Here is a 26327-nt window from a genome sequence, read left to right on the forward strand (position 1 = left end):
AAACTGTGATTTCTTCGCACAAATTGCGCGTAACGTACAGATAATATTTTTTATTGACCCTACGACCCTTTGACAAGAACTCATGGTGCACGATGCCTCTGCAATCGAAAAAAATTGTAAGCGAAATCTTCACATTCGACCGAACTTGACGCGCTTTTTTCGGTCTTGGCTCATGCGGCAGCATTCATTGGGATGATTGAGCTAACCATAAACCCATTCGTCACCAGTTATGGCCCTCTGGAGCTGATCTGGGTCGCCGTGGGTTGAGTCCAACATCTCCTGAGCAATATCAACGCGACGCTGTTTTTGGTCGAAATTGAGCACATTTTGGCACAAACTTTGCGGCGACTTATACCCAAATCATTGTTTAAAATCGAATGGCACGAACCAATCGATATATCTAGTTACTCAGCAATTTCTCTATTGGTGATTCGACTAATGGCCAATACTATTTTCTTCACTTCATTTATTTAACAACATTTTGTACCACCGCTAAACTGTGCTTTTGTCCAAGGTAGCTTCACCATCGTAGCATAGGTCTACATTCGGAATGCGTCCGCGCACTTAATTTAGTGTTTCACACAAAACTTTACACTAATTCTTTGATCCATTTTTAAGAATAAACAAAAATCGAATACGAACAAAAACGAGCCCAAGCAAAATAACTGTAAAAATTAATTAAACATTCAAACTTGTCGACCTTGTCAGCATAACGCAACAAAACAATCGAATACACGAATTCGCGAAAATTCAAAGTTCGCGATACTTTTTGAACAAACCTCGTCTATGTACTTATAACTTAGCTATGATTAATCAGACCTGATGTAATAAGATATTGTATCGGATTTCAGGATAAATTGTCTACCTATAACTTACTCTTGAGTTTGATCTCTGGATTGTTAAATAAAAGTTCCAATTTAATGGCTACACACTTATCCTTATTTCTAATCTAACAACTTAACGCTTTACTACTCATTACTCCCACTGTCATCCGTATCCTAAATAAACGCTGATCCTTGGACCGGGTAAGTTAACATTGACGCAATACATAATCGTTTCTTCAGAGTTTGGAAAGCCACTTCCTGTTCTTTATTCCATTCAAAAACTCTGTTCTTTTTCGTGCGTTCATAGAGGCTACCAGCTACGCTGGCAAAATTTGGAACGAATCGTTGATAATAAGTACAAAGTCCAAGGAACTTCGCAATTCATGTAAATTTTTAGGAGTGGGCCAGTCTTTTACTTCCTCTATATATTCTTTAGCTGTGCAAATGCCCTTCGTTGTCACTTTGTGTCTTAAGTAGCTTACTTCCTTTTTGAAAAGGGAACACTTCCTCGGGCTCAGCTTTAGAGCAGCGCTAGCTATCCGTTGAAAAACCTCTTCCAAGTTCTTCAGGTGTTCATCGAAGCTTTTACCCAACACGTTGATATAGTCGAAGTATACCAAACAGGTCTTCCAGTGCAATCATTTTTATACCTGGTCCATAAGTCTCTCTAAGGTAGTAGGCGCATTACACAATACAAAGGGTATTACCGTAAATTGCCATAGACCATCTCCAACGGTGAAAGCCGTATTTTCTTTGTATTCTTCGTTTACCTTCATTTGCCAATAACCACTTTTCAAATTAAGTGTTGAGAACCATTTTGTGCCTGATAATGAATCCAGTGTGTCAGCGATTCTAGGTAGTGGATAACGGTCTTTCTTTGTTACATCATTTAACCTTCTATAGTCCACACAGAATTTCATGTTGCCATCTTTCTTCTTCACGAGTACTACAGGTGAACTCTATGGACTCGCTTATGGTTCGATTACGCCGCTTTCACTCATTTCACGTATGTTCTGGCTTAAAACTTCACGATTTTCTAAGGAAACACTTCGGGGATTGGTCTTGCATTACCTGTGTTAATAAAATCTTTCACAACTTTGCTTCTTCCTCGTTTGGAATCGTCGTTATCAAATTTAGATCAGTATTTGAGAAGCACTTGTTTTGATGGTTTGCCTTTAGTTCCTCGGTCCATGCGTTAATTTCGCTCGATATGTCGTTTTTGTTAATGAAATTTTTTTCAAGTGATTGGTTCACCCAAGTGTGTTATTCTATACTTTATAAACTTTAAATGTTCGATTCCTAAGAATAAATACACTTTCCTGTGTCAGAGCATACAAAATGGTTTCCACAAATGTCAATTCCGGACAAGCTAACTCAGCGAAGCGTGTAGTGTTATCTCGTATTCCATTGACGAAGGTCTGAACTTTCGTGTCCTCGATGTATTCCTTGGATTTATGTGCATAAGCTAAGTGAGCTAACCTCTCAATCCCTGTAGAAAACTCCTGCGAAGACTCATGGGCTTTCTGGCGACGATTTTGCAACTCGATTTGGAAGATCTGCTTCCTGTGCTCACTATCATACCGTCTTTCTAATGCCCCCATCAACGTTTCATAAGTACTCGCCCCACAGTTTGGAATGATCTATAATATCTCCACTGCAGATCTTTTTCAAGGATGACATGATGTGAGACTCTCTCATTTTCGCTGATTTTTCTGTTATTTTCTTTCCCTGATTATTAAAATCAGGGAATTTCGAATAGCTGAGGTAAAAAAAGGCGGGATGCCAGAAATAAACTCGCTAAAAATAGCCAACAAAAGCAGTGCGAAACGAAATTTCAAGGAACGACACAAATACTTTTGAATAACGTGCAACTAAATTTTATTTGTTAATTTAATTTTAAACGTTCATCATAAAACCATGATCTTTTATTATGACTTGTATTGGTTATTTGTTATAATTTTTTTGTTTATATGCTGTTTTTTTAATTTATATGATTTTTTAAAAATTGTATAAGGTTGTCAAATATCTCCCTTCCGCTTTTTTGCTCTTCATTCAATGCTTTATAAAAAGTGTTACAGTGATCGGATTTAGTTAAAATATGCGCCGTTTTGTTCGATGATCTGTTTCCATCTAGACGGCAACTTCATAATACCTTCCTCGTAGAAGCCCCCTTCCTTATTTGCGAAGAATTCGGACAGCCACTTTTCACAAGCCTCTTTTGAGTTCAACTTCACACCATCAAGGGCATTCGCCATGGACAGGAACAGGTGGTAATCACTTGGCGCTACGTCCGGGCTATATGGTGGATTCGATAAAACCGCCCATCCGAGCTCCCGTAGCTTCTGACGAGTCATCAACGAAGTGTGTGGTCTGGCGTTGTCCTGGTGGAACACTACACCCTTCCAATTCTGGACGCTTCTGGTCGATCGCCTGCTTCAAGCGGTCCAGTTGTTCGCAGTAGATGGTAGAATTAAGCGTCTGGCCATATGGGAGCAGCTCATAGTGGATGATTCCCTTCCAATCCCACCAAACACACAGCAAAACCTTCCTGGCCGTCAATCCCGGCTTGGCCACTGTTTGGGACGATTCACCGGCCTTCGACCACGACCGTTTTCGCTTGATATTGTCGTATGTGATCCATTCTTCGTCGCCAGTCACCATCCGCTTCAAGAATGGGACGAGTTCGTTCCGTTTCAGCAGCATATCGCAGGCGTTGATTCGGTCCAGAAGGTTTTTTTGCGTCAAATTATGCGGCACCCAAACATCAAACTTTTTTTTGTATCCAGCCTTCTGCAGATGGTTCAAAATGGTTTGGTGACTAACTCTCATCTCCTGGGCGATGTCACGAGATGCCATATGCCGGTCTAACTCGACGTATTCCATGATTTGATCGGTATTTGTCGTCACAGGTCTTCCGCCGGCTGGCTTATCCATTATGTCATTTTCACCGGCTCTGAATCGTCGAAACCATTCCTCCGCGGTTCGAAGTGATAGAGTACCATCCCCCAAAACACCATTAATCTCACGGAACGTTTCTCTAGCGGATTTGCCTTTAAAGAAGGAAAACTTTAAAATAGCGCGAATTTCGGCGTTAGTGAACTCCATGTTTACACGTCTATAACTGTTGAACGCAATATCCAAAGTAATCATGCATAGCGTTGTTTTGTAGGTTATGTCAAGACCTTTCAAATTATGTATAGTGTTGCCAGATACGAGCTCTGTAGCGCTTTGTATATAGCGGCGAAATTCAAAAGACAAAAAAGGAAGGGAGATATTTGACAACCTTATATAATATAAATACACGTATTTAGGGATGTATATGCGTTATATAGACCTACTCGGGGACGGAGCACCTAAAAATAATATCGAAATGCAAAATACCCAAAAGTTTTTTTTATAATACCCAATACAAAAAATGTGGGTTTTGACAGCTCTCTCTCGATTCAAAGAGTCTCGCATCATTTCATCCTTGTCCTTTTAATACAACGAACAGTGAAGCTATTTTATCTTCAACGTTCCAATTTTTTGAAGATGACATCTTTTCGAATTGAAATGAGTGAGCTGAGAGTAAGAGAGCAATCTCTTGCAACGCAGGGTTGTTAATCTCGATATTTTATAGTAATTAAAAAATAAACTTGAATATGTTTGAAATATTCTTAATATAACTCAAAATTACAGTCGAAACATTAATTTATAAATAGGTAAACTAGTTTTAAAAGTTGGATTTTAGTTTGGAGCTTTTACATTATGAAAAATTAAAACTAAAAAACTAAATGTGTGAAAAATCGTGTATACAAACGGAACAATGGCAACATTGGTGAAATGAAAACAGAAGAGAACTAATTTCTGCGTTGTAACTACGTTCATAACTTATGACAAATTTGGTTTGATTGGGGCGGAAAGTACGGAAGGGGGGAATGTCGATGACTGTTTGAGCTACAAGTCTGATCGATCCCGATTATACATATTTGCGGTGCCAAAAACAAAGCTTTTGTGGCTCCCATCTCGTCTTCAAGGATGGCGTTAACTTCCTTAGCTGTCGTTCTCTTCTTGGAGTTAATTCCATCCGTTTTACGAAATTCCATCTTTGAGGATTACTGTGCTAGTATACACGCTTCCTGCTCTCCCAACTTCGAGGACATTTGTGCTGGTATACAAGCTTCTTGCTCTTCTGACTGTGAGGACTCTTGTACTGGTACACACGCTTCCTCCTCTTCTGACTGCGATGACACTTGTGGTGGTATGCAAGCTTCTTGCTCTTCGTACTCTGGTTCACACTCTTCCTCCTCTTCCAACTGTGAGGACACCTGCGCTGACATACGCACCCCAGATGACAACGCTTTCAACGCAGCCAAAAACAACCTCGGTTGAACATTGAGTGTCTTTCTTTTCTTGTTTCTCATTGTTTCTTCCACTAATTCCAATTAAAACACATATCCGTAACATTAACGTTTTCTGCTTTCATGGCCTCTCGTAAACGTGACTGTAAGTCAGACTTTATAACGTTTGTTGCCAAATCACGTTGTTTCACTTCCTTTTTTAGTTGTGAAATCTTTATATCATTAAATTTAGCCATTTTCAAACAATTCTCTCTTTGGGAGTTTATTTGACAATACCAGTTCTGACACCAATTGAAACGGATTTCTCTATACATCGTCTACCTTGTAATTCACTCTAGAGTTCGATCACTGGATTGTTAAATAAAAGTTTAAATTTAATGTTATACACTTATCTTTATTTCTACTTCCAACAACTTAACACGTATTGCTCGTTCTTCGAATTTACCACTTCTTGATTATGTATTATTATGTATTGCTCTTAACACGACAACACTTTAATAGCTCAAACAGCCATCGACATTGCTCTCTTCCGTACTTTCCGCGCCTATCAAACCAAATCTGTCAAAAGTTATGCCCGTAGTTGCAACGCAGAAATCAGTTTTTCCCTCTTATTTTCATTTCACCAATGTTGCCATTGTTCTATTTGTATACACGATTTTTCACATATTTAGTTTTAATTTTTCATAATGTAAAAGCTCAAAACTAAAATCCAACTTTTAAAACAAGTAAGGAAGGGCTAAGTTCGGATGTAACCGAACATTTTATACTCTCGCAAAGTTAAATGGTATTTTCGTTTGAGACTTCTTTATATATTTTAATATTTAGAAGTAGGTCTTAGTTATTTACTTTTCACTCACAGTGAAAATAATTAGAGCAATTTGTAAACTAAATTTACTCAAATTATGAGAAATCGTTCTTGTGCTTTTTGTATACTCTTATAATTGATTTTATAGAGAATGCATTACAACTGTATTGAGAAGTATGAAAAGAAATCGTTTTTGGACAATGAATAACCTTTTTTATTTATTATATCGATATTATTATACATGTTTAGCTTAAAAATAATAAATATTAACAACTTTAAAAATGATATAATATTATTATATTAATTTGTATATAATATTTACAATATTAAACATAAATTTTTGTAGAGATTCTTATACATATATCCAAATTATATTTCTTTTTTCCTTGTACTATTTAATTTCTATCATATATTTATACAATAATGTCATATATAATAACAAATTATATATATAATTTAAATTTTCTTAATTAGATTATTTACATATTTTTCTTAAAATTGTCTTAAAAACTACTGTCAAAACTCCAATACCATTCCAATTCGATTATATTTGGAAAAAAAAAATGAAGAACTATTGCGCTAAGTCTGAAAAATTTAGTTCGAAATAGAGACACAAATACTGTCGTGATAGCTGTGTACTGTCTCAAAAGTAATTGCATTTACACGGGAAGGATCCATGTTTGAAAATGCCCAATCAATTTGTGTATCGGCAGGTGTAGTTGAATATTCTGCACCAAGTAGGGAACTAAAGTTTTTTTCTTGGAGCAGATTTCTTATTGCAGTCCCTGTAGACATTAAACAAATGTTAAAATCTCTAACAATTAGCACATTTTGATTGCCTGATTCAGAAGTAAGGACTTCCTGAAGTTCTACAATTAATTGTCTGACAGAGAAAGCTGAATTTCTATATAGAACCAGAATATTAGTACTGAAACATTTAAACAAAACAGCTTCTAAAACTTTGCGGCCTGAATAAATTTTCTTTACAGCCTTTGATTCTATAGAGCAAGCTTTGCATATATTATAATGCCCCGTTTATTTCTGTTGCTTGTTTCCGTGCTATCTATCCTCAGCTCGTTAATTGGAGTAAATCCTGGTATATCAAGACTTTCGCAAGGATAACTCCAAGTCTCTACAAAACATAAAATATCTGAAGATAACATCAAACAGTCGCTTTTTATATCATTAATGTGAGCGTGAAGACTCTGAACATTATGGAATAAAATTTGATGTCCTGATGTTCGGGAAATCATAAAATTGCAACTTGTTGTCAAAGCTTTATTTGTGTTCAATTCCCTCAGTTCCCTAAATACGGGGTCCGATTCAGAAAATTTGTTAGGAGGAATAAAATTTCCTATGATGAATAGACCTTCGGCAGAAGTAGCTCGACTACAAGCGACATATATTGAAGCTCTAGGCATTCTGGGTCGAGTATGAACTACAACTTTATTATATGTGGCACCCTGACTTTTATGAATAGTTATTCCCTCAGCCGGAACAACTGGAAACTGATTTCTTTCGATAGAAATTTGTTCATTTCTTTTATATTGAAAAGATTTTAGAACTTTTTCAATTGGTGTCCAAGAACTTTCTAGAGGATGAGGCTTTTTTGATCGTGCTATCAAACCAACAGAAGGTTCCAAAAATTCAATCCACAGAATTGTTGGAAAAGAACAATGGAAATCAATTTGCATAAGTTGTCCAGCTGCCCCATTAACCAAGCCATCACACGTGTTTATGTTTACTGTAATCATATATTTGGCGGAGGTTTTTAGTGTCAATTCATAGGGCAGTCCCTGCGTTTCAGAAGTTTTGAAAAGTTTAACTCTTTCCAAAATATTATCATTTTCATTTATACCAATTCCTTTAACTGAGTCTTTTGCAGTTGAAAGGAAAGCTTCTGTTGGGATTCGACTGAGCTTAAGGGCATTGAAATTATTTGTCTCTTCATTGGACCAAAATAAATGTATGGCATCATCGGGAACTTCTTCGAAATTAACTACTCGAGTTTCAATGAGTGATATGTCCTCATTTGTCTTAGTACCATATGCCATATGGTTTAATGCAATTGCAAAGGCCTGATCCTCCCGTTGTCTCATTATCTCTGTTAATTCAAAGTATTTAAATAACTCCCACAAAGGGGAACCAACTAAAGTGCTGTATGCATCATTGAGATTAGGAGAGAATATCCACCTATCTCCAACAGGTGAGAGTTGTTTCAAATCACCAAACACTATGATCGGTATACCACCGAAGGGCTGTCTGTTTTGAAAATTTGTTTTAATCTCGCATCAACAGAGCTAAACATACGAGCACCTACCATCGATATTTCATCAATAATGATTAATTTTAAATCGATAAGTCTGGAATACAATGAATTAACTGTGTCATTGCTAAGTGGTCTCAACTCTCTCTTCAACTAATTAACAGGTAAAGAGAATATTGAATGAATTCCACCTATTCCGAGTGCTGCTTTGCCCGTAAGTGCGCTAAGAAGAACTTTTAAGGAACTTGGATTGGATGTAGATGTAGGTGTAGAATTGTAACGATGGTTGATATATTGCAGATATCAAACGACTCTTTTCTACACCTGCACCGCCGCCAATGAACTCATAAAATGGGCTGGTGTTTTTAGCTGGTGCGTCAAATGTGTCAAATAGGATCTTTGCTGAGTATTTAGACATTGAACTAAAGAAAGTAATTCCTAAACTCGAATTAAAGGGGGTAGTTTAACAAGTCCAATATTGCAATCAGATTCAATGCCGTTATCTATTGAATCTTCACGATGCAAGTCCAGCAAATTTATTTTGGGTTTATTTCTGGAAGTGCCAACACTCTGAACTCATTTTCCACTATAGGCAGTTCATTTTGAGCACCTTCGTCCAAGTCTATTTCATTATAACGACATTTTCAAGTCCTCTTTGCTCAAAAACATCATATTTTCTTTGATTTTCCTCAATTATAATACGATGTGTTATGCAAGTCTGCTCATTATCGTTTTCAATGAGATCTTGCTGTTAATTCCGCCAAGGATAATAAAGCATTAACATTTCGCGGAAATACTCAATTCTGGCCAAATCTGGGTTAAACCTTCTATACCGAATAATACAAGATTTGGTACGTTTTTTCACAAAACCGCTACCGTCTTTAAGAGGCATGACAACTCCGCTTTCTGGTAAATTATCGTCTTCCCTCTCTTCTTCTTCATGATCACTATCTTGTGCTCTTCTACTAGATTTAAAATATTTATACCTAGATGCAAAATCAGCTAAACAAAGAGTTTCTAACTGATCGGATCTTTGAACATAACGGTCTAAAATACCGGCTACGTACATTTCAGTCGAACCTGAAGGAAGGTTCTGAAGTTCCGCTCTAGGTTTTACCATTCGAACACGTTTCTCAGGTCGAGAGGTATTTATAAATATTTCTGCATTACTTGCTTCCGAAAGATGAAGCCCAATGCAGCAATATACTACTTCTTGTGCAGATATTTCTGTGCCTGATATAAATTTGTGGCCTATATGTTTAAGTTTTTACTTAATATTATAATTTCCAGCATTTACCTCTGATATAGCTTCATTTAAGAGCCTAGAAATTCCCCTGTTAGACTTGTTAATATAATTAATTATATATGAACAGCAACCATATGCATTCAGTATATATTGGATATCCATATTTGCTCTATGGAGTTCCAAAATCAGAGGATTATAAGCGTTTATAAAACGATCCTGTAATTTTCTTTTTAGAAAAATTTTGGGTTTTGTTAAACTTGACCTAAGGGCTAACAAATAGTCATCTAAAGACATATTTATTTTACTATCAGACAGGAAGTGTTCAAAATCGTTTAAATTAGAAATGTCTTCTGTAGTCATACTTGAATTTAAAACATTTTGAATTTTGAAAAAGTTTTCCTTGTATCTTTCTGAATTTTGACTTGTTTGCGTTGAAGGCATTGGTGGATATGGTATACCAAAACGACAAAACTGTTGTCCTCTTATTTCCCTAGTACAAGACTGACTGTGGTTATGCTTTGATAACCCAAATAATTTTCTAAGTGGCTGATCGAACCATCGGTAGAAATATAATTGTCAATAAAACTAATGACATCAGGGAATGTCTGAGGATCTTGAAGGTTGATCCTGGGAGCATTATTAAGCCAATACATGCCATGTACATGCGGGGAACCTCTCTGTTGAAACTCCACTCTCCAGTAGAAATTTGTGACAAAAGCTCTCCAAAAATGCCGGCGTTATCTTTAAAAAGCTTAAGAATTTGTCGATAGCGGTAGTCAAAATATCTAGCACAAGTAACCGCGTCTGACCGAATTAAGCAATATCTATCTTGGGTTGTTAAACTGTTGGCTTCCTATTCCGAAATATCTTTAGAATCAACAGTTTTAGAGAGGACGACCAAAAGCTCAACCCACTAAGATTCTGCAGCCGATAAAGTGATAAAGAAGGTTGGAAGCCCAAATTGGCGAATCATAGCGATTGCCTTTTTCTTCTCAGCTTCCCAGTGCGCAGGTGAGGATCTGACGCCTTTCAAAACCTTGTAACCATCATCGTGTTGAATAAAGTTTTAAACAAAGTTTTCGTTTAATAGATTTTGGGCCGTAACTCGGTTGCGACCTGAAAACTTAAGTTTTCTACAGGAATATTGTCCAAAAGAGTTTATTGATCGCCTGGATTTAGCTCTGAAGGTAAAAGACCCGTGGGAATATTATTACCTGAGGGATTATAATGAGAAGTTTGTGCCGCATGAAAAGATTGAACCAATCGGGAATCCTCTGCAGATGCAACAAACGGATCTTCTTCGTTATTAAATTCTGAAATCCAGTTCTCATTAATATGTATATTGTGCTCACGATACAGAGGGGTATTCACTAAGAACTGCAAAGCTTCCATAATCTTTGCGGGGCGTATTGTTAACAGAAATTGGTATATTAACAACAGCACCTTTGAGCAAACTCTGACCTTGATATCCTAACGGACGGATTGTCATAAAAGGCAATCTATGCATTATGAGACGTTCTTCAATTGGGGTTAAACCTTTCAAACAATCCGGTATTTCAGGAAAGTCTAGACCGTTAGCTAAACATATTTTTGGAACGTTCTTTTTAACAATAGCATTTTTGCATCTTCTGAAGGAAATTTTTGCATTAAAAAGAAGGCGGATGCAGCATTCGGGTGACCTTGCGCAATAGTTTCGAAATTTAATTTGCGAACTTGGTGTGAAAACCATAAGCCGCCGCAGCAATTACACATTTCAGTAGGGCCCTTACTTATATTTTGGAAATAAATGTTTTTGAAATCTGTTAAATTGCCACTATTATCAGTTTCTATAACATTATTTTCTCTCCTTAATCGGATTCGTTGGGACTGTCTTTCGTTTTCAACTTGCTTATTGACCGGGTTGTCTCTACAAAGGCGAACTTGACCTTGTCTAAGACGTCTCTGAATCAAAATTTCTTCCCTCATATCCCTCCTACTAAGCTGTCGACATTGTGTTTCTCGCTCCTCTCTCCTTATTTCAGGACTTCTTCTCTATGATCCCTAGTGTTCCTACTTTGCTCATCATCGTACCTTGGTATTTTCTCGACGAGACCTAAGACCTCGAGTGTTTCTTATTTGCTCTACAGAGCGAATTTGTGGATCTTGTCGCCTTGTTCTATGTTGAAGAGTATTTACAACTTGCTCAACTGATCCAACTTCGGGGTCTTCGCGCCGAGATCTATGACCTCGAGTATTTCTTATTTGGTCAACAGATTGAACCTCGAAGTCTTCACGCCGAGATCTATGACCTCGAGTATTTCTTATTTGCTCTTCAGAGCGAATTTGTGGATCTTGTCGGCTTGTTCTATGTTGAACAGTATTTAAAACTTGCTCAACAGATCGAACCTTGGACCTCGAGTATCTCATATTTGCTCTTCAGAGCGAATTTGCGGATCATGCCGCCTTGTTCTATGTTGAACAGTATTTAAATTTTGTTCAAAAGACCGTACCTCGAGATTTTCCCGGCTGGTTCTATGTTGATTTGTATTGATAATTTGTTCGGACAGACGTACATCGGAATCTAATCTACGATTAGCGTGACTTACAGTATTTTGTGACTGCTCACTATCTTTATATAAAGAGTTTGCACGAAAAACTCTCATACGTCTTCTATTCTGAAGACGACTTAGTAATATAGATTTTCTACTTAATCTAGGCAGACTTAATTAATAATAAATGGATTAATATATAAAATACTTATAGATAATACTTATATAATTCAGTCCGTCCGGGTGTTAAAAGTTGGATCCTAGGTGCTGCTCTCTTTCACTGTAATTCCTTGTAAGTCCTTACTATGCTATTGCTCGTCGCTATACACTGTACTGTGTAATACACTAAAATTAGTTTGAATAAAGCACTTTGCTTGTAAAGACATCTAGTGAAGCTGAAACTACAAACACAGTGTACTGATATTTATTATACTCTTGCAACATGTTGGTACAGCTTACGTACTTTTGTATACCTATGTATTACTTAGCTATTCACTAACATAATAATACATAATATTTAGTTACATTTATATTTTAAAAATTAGTAGTTTATTTCATTGCATTGAAATTAAGTTCTCGGAAAACCCTTCCGAAAATTACTTTTGTTAAACGCTTTCTAAAACAGGGGGATCTATGGTACCTATTTTGAAGGGTCTACCCATGAAGGCTAAATTAACAATAACTTACATATAATTAAGTATGGTATACAAGTTATATTTTTATTATCAGTTTTACTGTTCCTTTATTCGGTAGTGACGGTGTTGTCGACTACCACGAACTATTTAAATAATAGTTATTTATTTATTATCACTACTTTTACTATAAGTAGTTTGAATATTTATGTGCGTTGTGATTGGTAGCGACGGTGTTGTCGACTACCCACTAACTATTTAAATAATATTTCCGATTATGCGATAGCGACGGTGTTGTCGACTACCACGGAATTATGTTATTTTAAATAAACACAAGTTGAGTTCCGTTCTTAAACTGTTTTATTAAAATTACATTTCTCTTATTCATAACCTACCATTACTATCGCCGCTACTGCCATTGACGCTGCTTTTCTAAGTTTCTGCTGACGCCTAAGCTTGTGTAAGGCATTGCGTTACAACCGCCGGTCACACGGTCGGTGGCTACTGCAAGGTGTTGAATTGCGGCTGTCGGTCATTCAGAAATCCAAACTACATAGGTTGCAATTTTGGCAGTTCAAAGACTTACTTAGTTAACTATTGTTAACTTACACAAATGTAGAGCAGGTATGTAGATTTTCTTCTTTCTGTCTTAATATCTAAACCTTTCTTAAGCTGCCAACGGCGCTAGGTAAAAATGTAATTTTCTTGAGTTTACAGTTCACCTCATGACCTTCATATTAAAATGTGTCGCAAAACCGAAATAATAGATAGTAGCATGTAAACCGATGGGGTCGCAGTATATCTATAACCACATGAAAAGGGTCTTTAGCCCTTTTGATACTACAATACTAATATTTATCTCACGCGATTTTTTCTAGAAAGATTTTTTTGCTCTATACAAAGTCCAGCACTCTAAGAAACTTTTTTAGCATTGTTGTCTGGTATATTTTATAATCAGTTCAACATGATGGCTGAGAAAATATACCTAACCACTGATTATCACCAAATATTAGAAGAAATATATGTATATTGAAATCTATATCTATCACTTTAGGTGATGCAAACAATTCTTTGGTGAAGAAAACTATACTCTGTTGCAACATGTTGCGAAAGTATAAAAATGTTGCGAAAGAATTCAACATTCATTACTCGATTATTATTAACTTATGTTATTGATCATAGATATATTTTGTGTCAATACTATTTTTTTCTCCGAAATTTTAACTTTTATAAAAAGAAGCTATTTAACTCAAACATGGTATATGTGATATAAACTGAACCAAAGGGGTTAGATCTAATATGTGGGGTATATGAGGTTGCTGTTGTACCAGAGGAGCGGGAATCAGTATATTAGGGTTATAAGGTTTAAACAAAGTCTAGACCAATTTCATTCATATGCAGCGATATACATTATTTTTAAGAAAAACTGTCCATTTAATTTCATTAAATTATCAAATTGACGAAAAAATTATACATGTGAGCTGGGAAAATCAAAGACCAGAAAATTCCTCCAAACCGTATATTAAAAAATGTTAAATTAAACATCTATTATTAGATGATATCGTGTCATAAACTTAGTCTCAGTTTTATTGCTTGAAGTGAGATATACATAAGTATGAATGTGATATTAACTCCACCAAAGTGGCTAAATTATATATTATAAGCTTAGGTGGCAAACGTCAACCAGAGAATCGGAATTCATTATATGAAGGTGTGAGGTTTAGACTTAGTATATACTAATTTCAATCTAATTCAGCGTCAAACCACATAATTTTTAAGAAATCTTTTCCACTTAATTTCGTTAAAATATCACGTTGATCAACCGGAACGGTGAAAAGTCAGGTGGAAAGACGGAAATCATATATATATTGGGGATAGAGAAATATATTAATTTGACATTGCTCAGCTATACTCGAGAACATATTTTGAAGCAATTTTATATATAAAAAAAAATATTAATACTCACTGACCGACATATTCGGCATAAAACTGATTAGAATAACGAAAAGCATTATAAGTAGTTTTTCCAATACTACATACTACTAACATTTCACAGACTAATAAAATGCTCCCACTGTTTCATTAAGGTACCTCACATACCATCACTAATCAAATGGAGTAAAGTCAGACGAATGTTCGAAAATCCTGATATTAGTTACATGGGGGCTAAGGAAAATTTTCACCCGATTTGATCTTGTTATGAGTAAAACACGCTCTCTCATTTTCATTGAGATAACTCACATATGCGGTATAAAGCCACGCGGAAGTTCAAAAATATTTATATTAGATATATGAGGGCTGCAAGAACTATTGATCCGATTCAACCCATTTTTAAAACAAAGACATACTATTATCGATTGTTTCATTTATTTATTCTATTATATGAATTTCAATTATATATCTTACACAATGGCCGATATTGACGGTAAAAAGTCAACTATAGGTACTGGGGTCCACATATTCAGTACTTAGGGGCTTGAACAGTTTTGGTTCGATTTAGAGAATTTTTGGTCACAAGGTGGCATACTTTAAACGTATTATTCACGCAAAGTTTTACGCCGATATAATCATTGTTGCTTGATTTGCATAGTGGAAAGTTAAAGATTCAAGTGGAATTTAAAATGGTGTCATATGGAAAATAGGCTTGGTTGTAATCCAATTTCGCCCATTTTCACACCATAACATAAAAATATAAAAAGAATGTTATGTATCAAATTTGGTTGAAATCGGTTAAAAAGATCCCAAGATATGGGTTTTCATCTAAAAGTGAGCGGTGTCACTCCCACTGTCTAATTTTGAACGCGGTTCCTATAAAGTCATCTCATACCATCCCAGAGATAAAATTTAATGTCTCTGGCGTGTTTAGTGCTTGATTTATCGCGCTTTTAGTAGTTTTTAACAGTACCGTTACAAGTTTCATAAAGATATCTCAATTTTTACTCAAGTTACAGCTTGCACGGACGGACGGACAGACGGACGGACTGGCAGACAGTCAACCGGATTTCAACTCGTCTCTTCATCCTGATCATTTATATAAACATACATAACCCTATATCTAACTCGATTAGTTTTAATTGATACAAACAACCGTTAGGTGATCAAAACTATTATACTCTGTAGCAACATGTTGCGAGAGTATAACTAGTTTACCTATTTATAAATTAATGTATTCGACTGTGATTTTTAGTTATTTTAAGAATATTTCAAATATATTCAAGTTTATTTTTTAATTACTACAAAATACCGAGATCTCTCAGCTCACTCATTTCAATTCGAAAAGATGCCATCTTCAAATAATAAAATTCATGAATAATTGGGTGCCCAATTTAGTAGGAACACCCACCACTGAATTTAAATTGTTGATAAGTCACTTACACTCGCTTTAAATATTATACCTATGTAAGTGAAAATGCGGTTGATTTCGGGTACGAAATAAAAGGAGAATTTAATTTTATAACACAACAAGATACTAATGTAACAATTGAAATTATTATTGATAAACGGGTCCGAAGGGGAGCAGAGCGATGTGTCACTTTGAATTCCACCATTGTCCGGATTCTTCTTCGGCTGATCGAGATAGGTTAATGCGTGTCGCATCAACGTGTATAATCGAAAATCGAGTTACGCGCAGGATCGCTATTATTTAGAATGAGGTGTATCTGCTACGGAGACCATCCTTTTTGTTTGCTGAGCTGGTGTACAGGCGCGATGCTGTGGTGTGTTGTGTTGCCGGTGGAATGATGTACAAGTATGAGTGTGGTGTGTTGTAGTGCGTTATACTAGGGTGCGCCAGTTTTTCCCGAGTAGAGTGGTGTGTATGTGTAGGAGAGGCTTATCTCATTTAAACAGGAACGTTGAAGATAAAGTAGAAGTTGTAAGCCACACTGTTCGTTGTATTAAAAGGATCTGCAACGGAGATATTACAGATCATTCCAAACTGTGGGGCGAGTACTTATGAAACGTTGATGGGAGCATTAGAAAGACGGTATGATAGTGAGCACAGGAAGCAGATCTTCCAAATCGAGTTATAAAATCGTCACCAGAAAGCCCATGAGTCTTCGCAGGAGTTTTCTACAGGGATTGAGAGGTTAGCTCACTTAGCTTATGCACATAAATCCAAGGAATACATCGAGGACACGAAAGTTCAGACCTTCGTCAATGGAATACGAGATAACACTACACGCTTCGCTGCGTTAGCTTGTCCAGAATTGACATTTTTGGAAACCATTTTGTATGCTCTGACACAGGAAAGTATATTTATTCTTAGCAATCGAAAATTTAAAGTTTATAAAGTAACAATAGAACACACTTGGGTGAACCAATCACTTGAAAAAATTTCATTAACAAAAACGACATATCGAGCGAAATTAATGCATGGACCGAGGAACTAAAGGCAAACCATTAAAACAAGTGCTTCTCAAATACTGATCTAAATTTGATAACGACGATTCGAAACGAGGAAGAAGCAAAGTTGTGAAACATTTTATTAACACAGGAAATGCAAGACCAATCCGACAGGCTCCCCGAAGTGTTCCCTTAGCAAATCATGAAGTTGTAAGCCAGATCATCCGTGAAATGAGTGAAAGCGGTGTAATCGAACTATTAGCGAGTCCATAGAGTTCACCTGTAGTACTTGTGAAGAAGAAAGATGGCAACATGAGATTCTGTGTGAACTATAGAAGGTTAAATGATGTAGCAAAGAAAAACCGTTATACACTTTCTAGAATCGCTGACACGCTGGATTCATTATCAGGCACTAAATGGTTCTCAACACTTAATTTGAAAAGTGGTTATTGGCAAGTGAAGGTACAGGAAGAATATAAAGAAAAGACGGCTTTCACCGTTGGAGATGGTAGGAAGTAAACTACTTAGGACACAAAGGGACGGAGGGCATTTGCACAGCTAAAGAACAGGAAGTGGCTTTCCAAACTTTGAAGAAACGGTTATGTATTGCGCCAATGTTAACTTACCCGGTCCGAGGATCAGCGTTTATTTAGGATACGGATGACAGTAGGAGTTCTTATTATATGGTCACGAGAAAGTGGTTGGGTATTGCAGCCAGTTAATAAAAAAGTCAGAGAGAAATAATTGTGTTACTCGGAGGAAATTACTGACGTAGGTGACGTGCATCAAACATTTGCATAAGTAAAATAGTTTAAAGTTAGTGTCTGCTTCCATCGCGTATTGAAAAGTAAATATGGGCAAAGCTCTCGAGCACTTGTGGTTGTTCGGAAGGTTAGAATTCCTGAAGTTCTCAAACGGTCCAAGTGAAGGGCACTTGAGAGTCACGACGACCTTGGAAAAGTTAAGGTAGCAAAAATATCATTCGGTGCGTTATCGTCAATCTGTTACTGCCAATTACGCTGAGTGCATTGCAGCTAAATGATTGATATTGAAGAGTCATATCCAGATGAAGCAGTACAATTCGGGTGCACCATTTGAGCGAACTGTATGGCGAGTATGGATGATCCATTCCCCACAAATGAATTTGGAAACAAATCTGTTTTGGTGGTCAAGGACTATTTCACTAATCAAGAGACTGAACCAGTAGGAGTTCATCAACAAGTGAATAACGAGATTCGGGTTTCCAATATAATTACATTCTGACCAAGGGTGAAATTTTGAACCGCTCTAATTTCGGAGATGTGTAGAAACTGGGTATCCGGAAAACCCGTACAACTGCACTACATTCGCAGTCCGATGTCATGGTTGAATGATTCAATCGAACGTTGTGGCAGTTGTGGACAGGTATGAAAAAGGTTGAGATACCTATATATCCTTGTTCAGATGGCCTATCGGTTGCTATACATGAAACAACAGGGCACACTCTAGCAAAGGTAATTTTTGGTAATGATCTTCGACTACCGATTAATTTGGAATTCGGAATTAACGCCAACTGAGTAAGGAATGCTAAGAAAGTCAACAGCATCCTAGAAGACGAGATGAGGGATATACATACGATTGGGTACTGTTATATAACCCACAACGAAAGAAAAGGCTGTCTTCAAAATTACTGTGTAATTAGGAAGGACCATACCAGGTCATTAAACGACTCAACGATGTAAAGTACCACATACAGATCATTGGAAGACTACGGAATAAGGTAGTTCATCTGGACCGGCTTCCACCGTTTGGTACCGCAAATTAGTCTAATCGCGACGATCAGACTTAGGTGGAGGGCAATGTGGTGAACACCGATAATAGAAAAAATCGAATATACGATAATTTGTTAGAATACTTCTACTATTGTATATAAGGGCTGCCAGGTTGTGCAGTAGACACAGTTCTAATTACAGTGCTGCCGTGTAAAGACCAATTAAGCAATAGTTTGTAAACTCGAATAACGTGTAATAAGTAGCATAATAGTATTAACTTGAGACTTTTATTTGGGAAAACTTTAGTTTAGCATCCTACGATTTCAGGGTTAAGAGGGGTATGGTTGAATGGAGGAAATTCTCCAAACCACGAATATATATAAATATTGCTGCCGGAAACTTATAGTTTTCGAGTTATTTGCATTTGAAGTTGAAAATTTCACAAATTCTATTTTACAATTTCTCGATTTATGGTTAACTTTTCTTTTATATTATGCACTTATTACACACTAACACTTCACTACAATGTTTCTACATATTTATTTATTATATATTGAATATTTAAGTATATGCTTTAAATAAGCATTTTATTTTTACACAATTTTCGTAATATGAACAATAACAAATGGGTTCCATGTTGACAGATAATAAGTGTTGCCATATCCAAACGAATGAAAGCAATCAAAATAAATAAAAAACCCAATCAAATAAGAGATAATAAATATAAAAGAAAAAGATTTTATGGCTTAAACGTATGTTTTATTGCATCTGATAATTTCACAAATGGATCATGATGCTGATTTGCTATATTTTTACGCCATATGTATACATATACCCAATTTTCAAAATCAACACTGTTATTATAACTATCCTTAATAAAAATTGAAGTTTATGGAGAGTGATTGACCCTCTTTAAAATTACTTTTTTTTTGTTAAGATATCTTATTGGCACTGGCGGCCTTCGGTCGCGCTTCAAAAAAATAACCCTAGTCGGTCCAACACCGGGTGTTCATAATTCGATCGCGTCAAATCTCTTTCCGCACTGGCGGCCTTCGGCCGCGCTTCAAAGAAATAACCCTGGTCGGTCCAACACCGGGGTGTTCATAATTCAATCGCGTCAAAATTCTATACGCACTGGCGGCCTTCGGCCGCGCTTCAAAAAAACAACCCTGGTCGGTCTAACACCGGGGTGTTCATAATTTAATCGCGTCAAAAAATAACCCTGGCCAATCCAATACCATAATTTATCAATAGAAGGGAATGAACAAAATTATAGTTCATGTATTTGGGGTATAATCCTCTCTTATTCATTTTAATTCGCTTTCAAAATATAAATATATATATATAATAGATATGGCAACACTTGTTAGCTGTCAACATAGAACCCATTTGTTATTGTTCATATAAGCAAATTGTGTAAAAATTAAATGCTTATTTAAAGCAAATACTTAAATATTTAATATAAAATAAATATGTAGAAACATTGAAGTGAAAAGTTAGTGTATAATAAGTGCATAATATAAAAGAAAAGATAACCATAAATCGAGAAATTGTAAAATAAAATTTGTGAAGTTTTCAACTTAAAATGCAAATATCTCGAAAACTATAAGTTTCCGGCGGCAATAATTATATATATTCGTGACCTGGAGGATCCTCTATCCAACCATACCTCTCTTAACCCTGAAATCGTGGGATGCTAAACTAAAGCCCACCCTTTTATTTAACAATCTCAAGAACTCAAGAGAGAGTTACAAGGTAGACGATTTATCGAGAAATTCTTTACAATATTTTCTTTTGAATGTTTAGAAATATTTCACCAATCTGGCAGCTTTTTATGTCGGTGTTCTTCATTTTCGAAGCTCTTCAAATTTATTGTCCAAATTTGAAGTTAATTTGGGAAGAGTCGAAATTAAATAGAATTGCTGCATTGGAGAAATAAGGCGCTAAATAGGTAAAAGAAATATAACTACATGCAATACAACTAAGAATATTGCATAGAACAACTTTTGTAATATTGTTTGCATAAAAAGCTTTGATGTGTCGGTTGTTAAAAGAGGAACAGAAACAAACGAAGCAACACAAGAGGACGTCGAAAACGTTTACATATTCTCAGCCGACAGAAGGTGAATCTGCTGATCAAAGCAAAAGCCATAAAAGGTGCAAAAATTTGGATTTTAGGAATTTTTGATTATTTTGATGAAAAGTTGATTTAGACGTGCTTGTGTAAAAAGTTTTTATAAGTATAGTGCATTCAGTTCAGTCAATATATTTACAAACATATACATAAAGACCAAAGGTCCACGCCCCTTTGAAGTTGTATACTAGTATGAAAAAGAGTGACCTAAATCAGGATATAACCGAAGTGACTATTGGCACAGCATCCAATGAAAATAAAGTAATAAGGTCCAACATGATGCATACTTTTGAAACCCAATCTGCCCCACCTTCAGATTTTCCCCAAATGGATCGAAATGTGTCCACTACATCTCTAACCAAGTTGACACAACAGCCTCAAACGCCAGATATGTTGGCACTAAATGAGGAAGATAAAGCGTCTACATCATCTGCAGGGAAAATGCTTGCTGTCAATTTAGGAATAGAACCAATAATGAATGAGACAGTTAGAGATGAATTAGGGGAAAGAAGTTGCTGGATTTGTTTTGCAACAGATGAAGATAACCGTCTAGCTCCTTGGGTGCAGCCATGTAAATGTCGTGGTACTACAAAATGGGTCCATCAAAGTTGTTTATATCGATGGGTAGATGAGAAACAAAAGGGTAACGGGATGCGTGCAGTTAGTTGTCAACAGTGCCAAACCGAATATATTATTGTTTTTCCACAAATGGGCAAAGTTGCCAATTTATTAGAAGCTTTCGATAATATAATTAAACGCCTAAGTCCCTTTCTGGCTGCCGGTATTTTTGTTGGTTCATTATATTGGACAGCAGTAACTTATGGAGCTGTAACCTTCCTACAGGTAGTTATGATGATATATAATCCTCCCAAATACTCAATAACTATTTTATACAACAGATTGTTGGGCATAAAAAGGGATTGGCCCTAATGGAAAATGGTGATCCACTAATATTATTACTTGGTTTGCCTGCAATTCCAGTTGGTCTAGTACTGGGACGTATGATTCGCTGGGAGGACGCAGTAATCAGATTGATCCGAAACCGTCGAAGTGTTGCACGAAAATTCCCACTGATGAACTTCATTATTCCTTTTCCGTGAGTAATGAAAATTATATTTTGTATGTGAGTGTTATAATATAGCTAGTTTTCGGACGCCATTGATATTACTTTCCATAAAAAAATGGAAGTGTTTCCTTTCTAAAAGTATGTTGTACTTACAAAATATTCGCAAAATTAAAAAAATAAGGAAGCAATTTATATTAGGACAGCATTATACAGAGGTTAAGTGGAAAATTATAAAAAAATTAAGAAAATAATGTAGAATTTATAAGGAGATCTAAGGGATCGAAGGAAATCAAATGTTAGCAAATGAATTAAATTATAGGAATAAAAATTAAACACCTGAACGAAAGCGCCAATCACCCATTGTAGACGATCCCAATATAAGACAATACTGTAAAATAAATGCTTTGCAGTAGCCATTTAATTATTTGGTAGTAAAAGTTCTTTCAACTTTGTTCAACATCCCCTAACACGTAATGAAATCATTTCAGGGGGTAGCTTTTCACATAGTGGAGTTGGTCTAATTCTCTTGATTGAAGAAGTCATGGATGAAGTGCCTGATGGAATACGAGTATATCATTTATATGGTTATACTAAAAAGATAATAATCCATCAGCAAGTGCAAAGAAGTGGTATAAAGTCTACGGAGTTGAGGTTATGATTCAGTTTGTTCAGTCTCCTGACCACAGGGCCGATATGAAAAAAAGTGTTTTTGAACGAAAACCAACCAATTCGAAAGATTCGTGGCAGGTGGTGAAGAAAGTTTGGGAAGGATTGCCATTTTTCATAGACCCTATTTCCATGAAATGGAATGCTCTGTTAAAAAAGCGAAGTTATTCAATAAAATTTGAATTATTTTATTATACTTAAAAGTTTGAAACCCTTTTAATTTAAAATTTTCATTCATTTATTTATTGACAAATTTAAGTATACATACAAATGTGGTGTCGATTTATAATTAACATAAGAGTTTAGACATAATTGTGTTATCTACTTAATTATAACAAGAATTGTTATGAATTAGCTTAGTTATGACAATATATAATTAGAGGGCAAAATTAAGGAATGAAACCCATTTGGAGAAAAAAAATTAATACATATTTAATATAATAAAAATGTACACTATAATTATGAAACAAGTTAAATTATGTGTTGGTATGCTAAACTGAATTATAGCATTAAGAGTTATAAGTTTGCGTTAGTTTATGAAGTCTGTCCGACAGTAGCTCTATGGTATATTAGCAATAAGGTGCCGATTCACAATGGCATGGTTCCAGGGGTGGTTCAGTACTATTTTTAAAAGTTTGTCTTGCATCACTTCGCCCAGACTAGGGCTCCATAGAAAATTATGGGTTGAAAAATATATTTAAAAATGAGGAGTTTATTGTAAATATTTACACCAGATTTACGATTACTGAGAGGGTAAAATTTTTCATACTACATAAAATATTCTATTTTTATGTGGAACTTGTTTTTCAGTTTATTCAAAATAAACTGTGATATAAAATTGTGATAAATTGAAATCTATGGACAATGGAAATATTCAGGGGTGTTGTAGAATCTGATAGTTGTCGGAATCAGAATTGAAACCGATAAAAAAATGTAGTAGGTGTCATGAATTCAGATATTATTGGTTTGACGTTCGAAACAGAATTTGTATCGGTTTTGGGTGTCACGGAAACCAATTTTATGGGTTTTGTTATCAGAAACAAAGCAAGAGGATTTTTGCTGACAGATTTGAAATGAAAGTTAAGAAAATAATTTATATTATTGTTACGATTTAATTGATCGTTATTTCTATTGGGGAAAACATAAGAAAAAAACAAAAAATGTCATAATTATCGAGTTTATGGAAAAAATCAAGATATTTTAAGAGAATTTACAAAACGTAACAAACATAATTTAACTGGATTACTGTGCTCTTTCAATATATTCCTTTTATTTTTTTCGTTGCTTCGTCAAATAAAATAAAAGCTAAAATAGCGGAACTCATTGTAAACTTTAGTAGATTTCATTCAGCATTTCAAATGTATAAAACGCTTCCTAATTTATTCATTTGAAATTTTGTCACATTAGTAGACAGCTGATTCGAATAATGGTTTTGCATATGGTTTTGAAAATCAGAATTAGTTTGCAATTCTGACAACTACCCAAGTCTGTCTTGGATTTCACAACACCCCTGATTAATACGTTATTGGTGCATATGTTGTGCAAAAACTATGAGACAAAAAAGGTTTTTTTATTGAAAATTGAAATATTTGTTTTGTCCATTCCTTTTTTTTGTGTGAAAAATAGTGCGTAGATATAGAAAATATAAATTCTATAAATATTTTCAATTTGTACAGATTTTCTTTTATAATACACCTTGTTTTTGTTTGCAGTGAAAATGAAGAGGAACAATCGGCGCAAAATCCGGCAACGCCTACGTTGGCAGATCCAGTCTCTGCCACTCGAATATTTTGTGGAGCCCTAATTTTACCAACCATATCGACTATAGTCGGCCGTTTGCTCTTTGAATCAATTGAAGATACCCTGCATCGTACTCTTCTAGGCGGTTTAACATTTATTGCTGTAAAAGGTATCCTTAAGATTTATCTAAAGCAACAACAATACACACGAAAGAAAAAACGTCGCATCGTCGATTACACTGATGAGAATGTGCGTATTTTCGTAAATCGTAGCACATCTCGCCACCATGGTGGCGCTACTTCATCGGGTGGTGCTTCAACTGCAGCTAGTGGTGAAGCACCCAATGCTGGGGCGGCATCGGATGGCCCAAGCACACAATTCCAAAGAGATCCAAACTTAGTACCACAATCTGCAAACGAACGCATCAGCATGGTTTAGACCCCTACTGAACTAAAGGTGATAAATTAATTTACCACAGTTGTCTCAACTGTAACATGGACGATGGAGCCGAAATGAGTGTCATTTATACACTTTATAGATATCCGTGCTTGTTGCAATAAATCAGGGCCGTAGTTTGTTCTCTACTTTCTTTTTACTAACCAAATTTTAGCAACACCAAATCGATGTATTAAATAAGTTCCAATTCTGCATATATAAGGCGCCAAAATTGAATGATATTAAAATAAAAATTTGTAAATAAAATGAGAAAGCGCAATTTATAAGGAATAACATGAAATTTCAAATTTACTTTCATAATTAATTTAAAATTCGCTCAATGCACAATTATATAAATAAAAGAAAAAACATTCGGATTGGTTGAGTGGATTTCGCCATATACATATGTATGTACATACAATATATAAATATTTGTATGATCACATTTTTGTGTATTTATGTATGTGAAACGCCAATAGTTAAGAAATAAATCTTTGAACAAATTTCGGAAAATACGAATAATTTATTAAATAATGTATATATGAGTTTATTGGGTAATCAGATGGTAATTGGTGATTTTTTCACATAAAATATGCTTCTAAGCATTAATTTCATGTTATTTAATTTCGGTTAGATTGTATGTTAAATATTTAGTACATATAGATTTTTAAATATACACTTATATATTTTTTAACAACGTTATAACAAAGACAAAATTAAAAAAAATGTAACACTGAATTATGTACATAAATAAGTTGTTGCGGTTTGGACTTGAATTTGTGATTTAGATTTTCAATATTCATAAATATATGCGTACAAAAATAAAATAAGCAATTAATTTTATGAATATTTTTGCCACTTTCTGTAAGTATGCACTGAAAGCGCAAATCATAGAAATCCGGGTTTCCTAGTTATCACCACCAGCGCGAATATGATCATCGCGGTATAACATCGTATCAATACAATGCGTTGATAAGCGCCCCAAACAATACGAGCTATTTGCAAGTATTTATTTCGATACCAGTGGCAGTGTGTCTGGGCACACAGCCACCACGAATCTCCCCAAAGGGGCCATAACCCAATGAGCAGATTGGACCGAAGTCCAAGGGCTTTCTGCTCCCCGTGGTACCGGAGTTGAGTCTCCGGTCAGACTGCGTAGCCGAAACTACTGTCAGTTGAGCTACCCATTACTCAATGACTGATGACATTTGTCGCTTGAACTTCAAATGTCTTTTTATTTGCTTTTTCATTTAAAGTCTATAATATCAGTTCAAGCTGAGTATTATAGCACTATTTCTGACATCATTTACTATGCTGATATTACTGAGCAAGGTACATAATAACAGTCATAGTGCATATTGGCTTTTAGTCGCCTCTTACGACGGCATGCCTTACCGCGGGTAAATTCTTACCCCTACCAGCAGGGGGAGTATATTATTATATTTTTGTACATATTATTTATTTAGTTATTTGTTTTTGGAAATGATTTTATATATTTATTTAAGGGAGCGAGCGAGCCGCCAAAATGTTAACAACGTTAAAACAGTAGT

At 35.5% G+C, this 26327-nt stretch overlaps 1 protein-coding gene across 1 annotated transcript; it reads left to right on the forward strand.

Moving 5' to 3' along the window:
• The first annotated feature begins 20557 nt into the window (after positions 1-20557).
• Positions 20558-25607, forward strand: LOC106625228 (E3 ubiquitin-protein ligase MARCHF5). The gene is made up of 3 exons (XM_014245051.3): positions 20558-21713; positions 21770-21966; positions 24315-25607. The coding sequence occupies exons 1-3, from the start codon at positions 21063-21065 to the stop codon at positions 24778-24780; spliced, it is 1314 nt and encodes a 437-aa protein (XP_014100526.1). The 5' UTR covers positions 20558-21062; the 3' UTR covers positions 24781-25607.
• The last annotated feature ends 720 nt before the right edge of the window (positions 25608-26327 follow it).

This window comes from Bactrocera oleae, chromosome 2 (assembly GCF_042242935.1).
Source record: "Bactrocera oleae isolate idBacOlea1 chromosome 2, idBacOlea1, whole genome shotgun sequence".
Lineage (NCBI taxonomy): Eukaryota > Metazoa > Arthropoda > Insecta > Diptera > Tephritidae > Bactrocera > Bactrocera oleae.

What these genes read in the sequence shown, in the direction of transcription:
- LOC106625228 (XM_014245051.3), top strand. Translation starts at nt 21,063, where the DNA reads ATGAAAAAGAGTGACCTAAATCAGGATATAACCGAAGTGACTATTGGC. An exon ending in GAGCTGTAACCTTCCTACAG is followed by an intron (nt 21,714 to 21,769) that starts GTAGTTATGATG and finishes TTTATACAACAG; the next exon opens with ATTGTTGGGCATAAAAAGGG. An exon ending in AACTTCATTATTCCTTTTCC is followed by an intron (nt 21,967 to 24,314) that starts GTGAGTAATGAA and finishes TTTTGTTTGCAG; the next exon opens with TGAAAATGAAGAGGAACAAT.